At 40.5% G+C, this 7,500-nt stretch overlaps 1 protein-coding gene across 1 annotated transcript in view; it reads left to right on the top strand.

Annotated features, from left to right (window-relative positions):
- The window catches only part of ACO1 (aconitase 1), a 1,039,508-nt gene that overhangs the window by 101,332 nt on the left and 930,676 nt on the right, over window positions 1–7,500 (top strand). Inside the window, exon 2 of the mRNA XM_044061006.1 lies at window positions 7,427–7,500. This exon is cut by the window's right edge and continues 43 nt beyond it. Coding sequence (XP_043916941.1) covers window positions 7,450–7,500 — 51 coding nt within the window. The 5' untranslated portion in view covers window positions 7,427–7,449. The remainder of the gene's footprint in view (window positions 1–7,426) is intronic.

Below are 7,500 nucleotides of genomic sequence, written 5' to 3'. Positions count from 1 at the left end.
ACTTCTTACAAGTGCAACCACCAAGATTCAGTAGACACTGGCCTACAAAAAATTGGTCCTTTCCTGTGTCCGACTGAGCTCAAACGGGCAAATCCAGACACTCTAAAGGTTCCAGATACCAGGCACAGGATTCTTACAGGTCAAAGCAATGGGGTGCTTCTACCTCCAAATCTGGAGGAGATGAAGCAAAACCCTACAAAAAAGTCTCCATGACTTCCCTCTGCCATCACCAAGCACTTACCTTTTGGCAGCACCCTTAGGGGGAAAGTTAGCACTGTTTGCTCAAAACTGGCGGTTAATAACCCAGGACAAGTGGGTGCTAAACATAGTATCTCAGGGATACAGATTCCACTTCCATACTCTGCCAATGGCAAACGGTTGGCCAGATCTGCCAAAAAATCAATGGGCAGAGGCACAGAAACAGGTTACGTCCCTCATGGATATGAGGGCTATTCAGCCAGTACCAGAACAGGAAAAAGGACAAGGTTTTTATTCAAGACTCTTCTTGGTACCCAGAAAAGACGAGGCCTGGCACCCAGTACTGGACTTATCAATTTTGAACACATAACCTGGACATTCCAAAATTCAAAATGCTAACTTTACAGCAGCTTCTGCCCATGCTGGGCAAGAACGCTTGGCTGGTGACATTAGATCTAAAAGAGGCATACCTGCATATCCCAGTAAGGGAATCATGCAGAAGATACCTGGCTCTATGCATTACCAATTCTCTGCGCTGCCGTTTGGCTTATCTACTGCGCCCAGGGTCTTTACAAAGTGCCTGGCACCAGTAATTGCATTTTGCAGACAAAAAAGTATACAAATTTATCCTTACTTGGATGACTGTCTCATTCAAGCAGAGAACAAGGACATTCTTCTTCAGCACCTGGCATTTGTGAAAAAGACTTCCAACATGCCTAGGGTACACAATAAACGAAAAGAAATCACAACTGGTACCCTCTCAAAAGATAACATTCCTGGGTGCAAGCTTGAATACAACTGCCCAGATAGCTTTCCTCATGCCAGACGAACAAAGGCAAATGAATACTTACTTCAAACTGATGGCAACAAAAACCCAGTTGTCTGCAAGACAAACTCTGCAGGTTTTGGGGGTTCATGGCATCCTGCATCTTAATGATTCCATATGCAAGACTGCATATGAGGAAACTACAATGATACCTAAAAAGTCTATGGAGTCAACATTGTCACAGTCTGGAAGCAATGATTCCTCTCGTTTCCTGCCTACAGCAGGAGTTTCTATGGTGGGCAAAGGCATGTCACCAGAACATGGGACGGGCTTTCACTCTACCCCCTGCCAGCCAAACCTTGACAGACGCATCAGATTATGCATGGGGGCCCACCTGGCAGGAAGATGCATTCAGGGCATATGGACCCCAAAACAAATGCATCTGCACATCAATCAAAAAGAGATGTTAGCTGTTCAAAATGCCCAGACAGCCTTCAAGAACTTGCTTCATCCAGGACAACTACTGATTAAAGACGGACAACACCACGGTTATGTAGTACATAAACAAGCGGGGGGGGGCACACACTCATACACCCTTAGCAGACTAGACACAGCCTTGACTTACCAAGTACATCTTCAAGCTCAATTCCTGACAGGAAAGCAAAATAATCTGGTAGATGAGGGTTCATAAGGTTTCTGCTTAAATCATCAGTGGAAACTAGATCCACAAGTCTTCAGCATGATAATAAAGAATTGGGGGAGACCAGACATAGACCTATTTGTCTCTCCTCGAAATTATCAGCTGAAATAATTCTGCACAAGGACTTATCACGGACAAGCATGGAAAGTAGATGCCCTATCCTTCAGTTGGAAAACCCATCAGTTTACGCCTTTCCTCCTTTGCCTCTTCTTCCCAAGGTACTACTAAAAGTCAGACAGGAGAAACCAAAGATGATACTAATTGCCCCGGACTGGCCCCGCCAATACTGGTACCCTGTCCTAAGGAACATGTCTCAATTCCCAGCTTGGTACTTACCTCAAATACCTCACTTACTGTCCCAACAAAACAATTAAATCCTGCACAATCAGCTCCAAACACTGAACCTGGCAGCATGGCTGATTATGTAGTTATTCAAACAACACCTCTCAGTAAAGCTGTGATGGATGGCATTTTGGAAACCAGAAGGCGTAGTACTAGAAAATCTTATGCTGATAAATGGAAGAGATTCTGTGCTTGGAACCAAGCACAAGGAATTGATACAGCAGAGCCAAATATTCCTCAGATTTTACAATACTTGACGGAGATGCATGACAAAGGCTTATCTTTTTCATCAATAAAAATCCATGCCTCCGCTATCTCTGCTTATTACAACACAGAGCCACCAATCTTTTCTCATCCTTTACTAAAGCAGTATCTTAGAGGGGCCAAAAATTTAAGGCCTCCCAGAAGATCACCAATTCTTGCATGGGACCTCAATTTATGTGTTCGAAAAGCTCACCCTGTTTCCATTTGAACCAGCTGCTACTGCAGACCTAAAGTTCTTATCATGGAAAACGGCTCTGCTCCTGGCAATTACTTCAGCAAGAAGAGTCTCGAGCTACAGGCCATCATGGCTGTGGAGCCTTTTATAATTTTTTACCCAGACAAGGGTGTCCCTGAAGACCAATTCTTCATTTATGCCTAAGGTGGTTTCCAGTGTGGCTCTTAACCAAACTATTCTTCTGCCAACCTTTTATCCAAATCCGCAGAACAAGGGGGAGAGGATTCGGCATTCATTGGACATGCACAGACAGCTAAGATTCTACTTGAGCAGGACTAAAGCTCTAAGAAAAACTGAGCAGTTACTAGTGACATACGCTGCAGAATCAGAAGGAAAGGCTATTTCAAAGTGGATAAGCCACTGCATTTGTTTCTGCTACTTACACCATGGCAAACCTGTGCCCAAGGGCATTGGTTCTCATTCTCAGAGAAGTACCAACCAAAGACATTCTAGAGGCTGCTACTTGGAGTTCTGTTCGCACTTTTACAAAGCATTATCATTTGCCTCTCTACTCTAAATCCAGGGCAGGCTTTGCCACTGCAGTTCTGCAGGGCCTTGTAGCTGCCCCTAATGCTATTTAGCTCCAGCCTCTCATCCATAGCTTTGGGATTCTACCCAAATGTAATGACTGCAATAGTGAAACATGATTAACATAGTACAGTTGTGTACACTTACCATAAATGTAGATGTTGGAATGTATTCACTGTTGCAGTCCAGGTTATCCACCCGCCATCCCCCTTTTATTCTGGAGTTTCCCTTTCCTTCACTATCTTCTACAACCTATGTGGTGTATTTGCTTGTAGATTAAGGTAAAGTTTGTATTATTGCATGTATAGATATATATATATATATATGTGTGTGTGTGTGTATGTGTATGTGTATATATATATATATATATATATATATATATATTTTTTTTTTTTTTTTTTTTTTTGCTACCTTGGCACCTGACATCTGGGGCAAGAAAAACTAACGAAAATGGCATTGGCTGCTTGTTTTATACCCGTGACGACCTGACGTCATGGAAGAGGAGACAGCAACTGACGCAGGACCCAAGACTTTGGAATTCAGGCTGACTGAGGGCAACCTGCCAGCAGATTACCCAAATGTAATGACTGCAACAGTGAATACACTCGAACATCTACATTTATGGTAAGTGTACACAACTGTACTTTTGTGTGTGTGTGTGTTTGGGTGCGTGTTTGGGTGGGTGCGTGTCTGGGAGTGTGTGTGTGTATATATGCATTATGTGTGTGCATGTATATATGTATATATATATATATATATATATATATATATATAAATACAAAAATCATACACAAGTAGGAGAATGGGACAAGGAGCAGGAAGTAGAAGTGTGATGAAAGGGATAGAAAAAGTAAGAGAAATGGATGAGGGACCTAGAAAGGTGAGGAAGTTGTATTAGTGATGCTCTTCCATTCTTAGACTACTGTATTAACTGTAGTCATGTAGTCTTGCAACTTCTCGTTGAGGGCCAGATTTCATGTCTGAGTAACTAGTCAATGATGAATAATTCTTTCTTGCTGTGTCTCTCTAGTTCCAAATGGCACTAAACAGACTGCTCGTATGTTACTTTCCAAACGTAGTATCCTATCCTTTAGTGCCTGTCTTCCTGAATTCACTTTCCCAAGTAAACTATGAAACCTCTGAGAAGGTACGTTGCCTAACTACATTTTACAGCACCTGTCTTGCATTCTTTAGGATAATTTCCCATTGTGTCAGAGTAGCTTTTAGTGCAGTCTCCCCTACCTCTTCACCAACTCCCCTTTTATGACAGTCACCCAGCAGTCATAGTCTTCCTCCTCTTATTTATTCATTTATTTCACATTTGTTAACTGCGTTAGTCCAGCTGAGTTACAAAAAAAAAAATGTTTTCAGTGGAGACCCGAGGAGAAAAGCTTCAATAACTTCTGTAGCAATAAAAAGTAAAAGAAACATTTGTACATAAGATAAAATAGGGTACAAACTGGAATGCCGGTATACAGAACAAATTGTAGTTGTCACATAAAGTGTGAGTACTAAAAATATCAATATGCTAACAGTTTAGTCACAGTGCTGAAAAACTAGCATGTTCTAATGTTTATAAGAATTAGAAGTAATGCCAGGACACTTCCTAAGTAGAGGTTGTAGAATGTGAATAGACTGAGGTATATGGGTAGTTAAGTGGGATGATTGCAGTGACAGATCTTGGAGTTAAGCAGATGATCTTTTAGTGTCTTTAAAGTTGTTGGCATGAGTTAAACTTCTAATATGTAATTTTTTCCAGCTATGAGAGACAGAGTATCTATAAAGGTTTTTGCCTGTAGTTTTATAGGGTTTATAGGTCAGTAGTAAGAGTTGGTTGGAACTGCAGAGAGGGCGATTGGGGGTATAATAGGACAGAAGTTTGAAAAGTGATGGGCAGGTAGTGGGGTTATTGAGAAGGGAGTGTGCAGTTTGGAGTTGAGTGAGTTGATGTGGGATTTCAAGCCAGTGAAGTTTCTTTAGGGTTAGGCAGTGGTGGGAGGAGTAGGGATGATTTACATCAAATTTAGCAACTTTATTGTATGTTGGTTCGAGTTTGTGAATAAGGGAATATCTAGGTTAGTCAGGATAGGGGAGGCATGGAGTAGGGTGGGTAATAAGTTCAATCAAGGACACGTTTGGATTCTGCACTATTTTTATTTTTGTAAAGTAGGCCTAATTTGTGGTGGGTTTTTTGATGCTTTGTTGGACATGTAGATCAAATTTTAGTTGGTCATCAGTAATGGTGCCAATGAGTTTAGTTTGTTTTTCAACTTTTATAATAGTGTTGTTGAAAGAAGAGATTGAAAATGTAGATTTACAGTGGGAGAGGGAGTTGGGCAGAAAAAGGAGGAGCTTTGTTTTACTGGGATTGAGGATAAGCTGATTGTCATTGAGCCATCTTTCTACAGAAGAAAAGGAGTTTTGTGTAGTAAACAGGTCTGACAAGTTTTCAGAGACAGATATCAAGGTGGAGTTATGTGCATATTGGACTATAGATGAGTGACTGCAAGAAGTATGGAGGTTATTGGTAAAGTTGTTGAATAGCAGAGGGCCAAGGATGGAGCTTTGGGGTACCCCAGTTTGGATAGAGAGGAAAGGGGGGAGCAAGATTTAAGCCATCCAATGGATTGTTATCCGTTAGAGAGGTAGCTGGCAAACCAGTTAAGGGTAGCGTGAAAGGTTGAGACTGGATAGTTTGGAGAGGTGTAGAGTGTGAGAAACCATGTTAAAGGCTTTAGATAGTTCGAGGAACAGGCAAGCTACAAGTTTGTCTCTGGCCATAGCAACAGTTTCAGAGAAGGAAATAAGGGCAGTGGAGGTGGTGTTTTGGGCAAAACCTATGTTGTGTAGGAGTGAGGAGATTTTCTTGGATAAGATATGCATTTAGTTGAGTGTGGATACATTTTATCAGGGACTTTAGACAGAAGAGAGAGAGGATAGCAATGGGTCTGAAGTTGCTTGGTTCAGTTGAATTACCATATAGTGTAGAAAAATCACCTTCTTCATCTTTGCTATTCTTTTTAACCAACACACACTGCTTTCTTCTAATTTCTGCATTACCTGTTTCATTCATTGCTGCTTTTGTGTTTGTTCTTTTTTCCATGTGGCTTTTCTTTCCCCATCTGCATTTCAGTTTTCACATTTCTATCCCTTTTCCTGGTCACCTACCTGGGTACTTTATTCTGGACTAACAAATAATGCTTTCATAATTTATAGTTCTGTTGAGCTTATTTTGTGTGGTATGTGACTGTTTTGCTTGAATATTTAAAGTGTTAGAAAGGAGGATAGGAGAGAGACCTATAGTGACATACAGAAGGGGCTCAAACTTGAAAGACCTTTCGAGGAAAGGTTTTAACAACACTACAACAGGACGTGTAGGGATGTACAAATGTGAGTCTTGTAACTGGTGCTACAAGGTGAAATCGGGTAGCAAATTTACAATGAATGGTACAGACCACTATGTAAAAGGTAAATGTAACTGCCACTCCAAGGCTGTGGTCTACATGGCCACATGTGACCAATGGCTAGCATTTTATGTAGGCAAAACAGAAAGGAAATTTAATGCCAGAATCTATGAACACAACTCCATAAGAAAGAATAATATTAATAACGCGTTAGCGTGGCATACCCAAGACAATACTGGCCACAATTTCGCATTTATGGCAGTTGACCACTTAGACATAAGTGAAAAAAAGCCCTGGGGATTCCATTTAGAGTTAAAGGAGTTAAGGTGGCAAATTTGATTACAGGCCGACAGATGGCCCGGAATAAATGACAGGATATCTATCTCACCTGTATTGACATTAAAAGCCCTAGAAAAGAATAAATTATCCTAAAACAATTTTTTAAGTACAATCACTTTTGCATTTACTAAGCTTTCGGAAATGTTTTTATATCATGTGAATATTTAGTATGGGAATTTTAAAATGACTTGGTTTTAACTTGTTTCTTCCTTTTTTCTGTTTGTCTATTTATAACTTAAGATGCAAGTATGTAACTAGTAACTTTTAATCACAAGTCTCGGTTGTATTTAAGTTGTATTAGTTTTGACTGTGATTCAGTCACTAAGAGATTAGTATTCTTTCTCAGTGTTGCTCAGCTAGCTCCCCTCCCTTTCTTTACTCAGCGTGTTTTTACATGTATATAATGGTTGTCTTGCATTTTAATGGTGTCTGATGAAGTTAACACTTGTTTAACGTAAGCGCTCATTTTTGTACTTGTTCATTTGCGGATCTTACCATTAAAATATTTTTGGTTTCATCATTATCAGAGTGATTTGTGCCTGTGATACTCTGCCTGCCAGCACTTTTCATTTACTCAGTATTTAAAGTGTTTTACCAGTGTAACCATACAATATTTTTCTGTCTATCCCCCCCCCCCCCCTTTTTTCTAGGTAACTGAGCCAACATACCAGTCATGAGGAGTTATAATCACTTAATTGAACCACTGGACCCTGCATATCCAGAA

Source organism: Protopterus annectens, chromosome 2.part0 (assembly GCF_019279795.1).
Source record: "Protopterus annectens isolate FY-2018-M chromosome 2.part0, PAN1.0, whole genome shotgun sequence".
In the NCBI taxonomy this organism is placed as follows: domain Eukaryota; kingdom Metazoa; phylum Chordata; order Ceratodontiformes; family Protopteridae; genus Protopterus; species Protopterus annectens.
The sequence above is the reverse complement of the archived record's forward strand: the minus strand, read 5'-3'. Positions and strand labels throughout refer to the sequence as shown.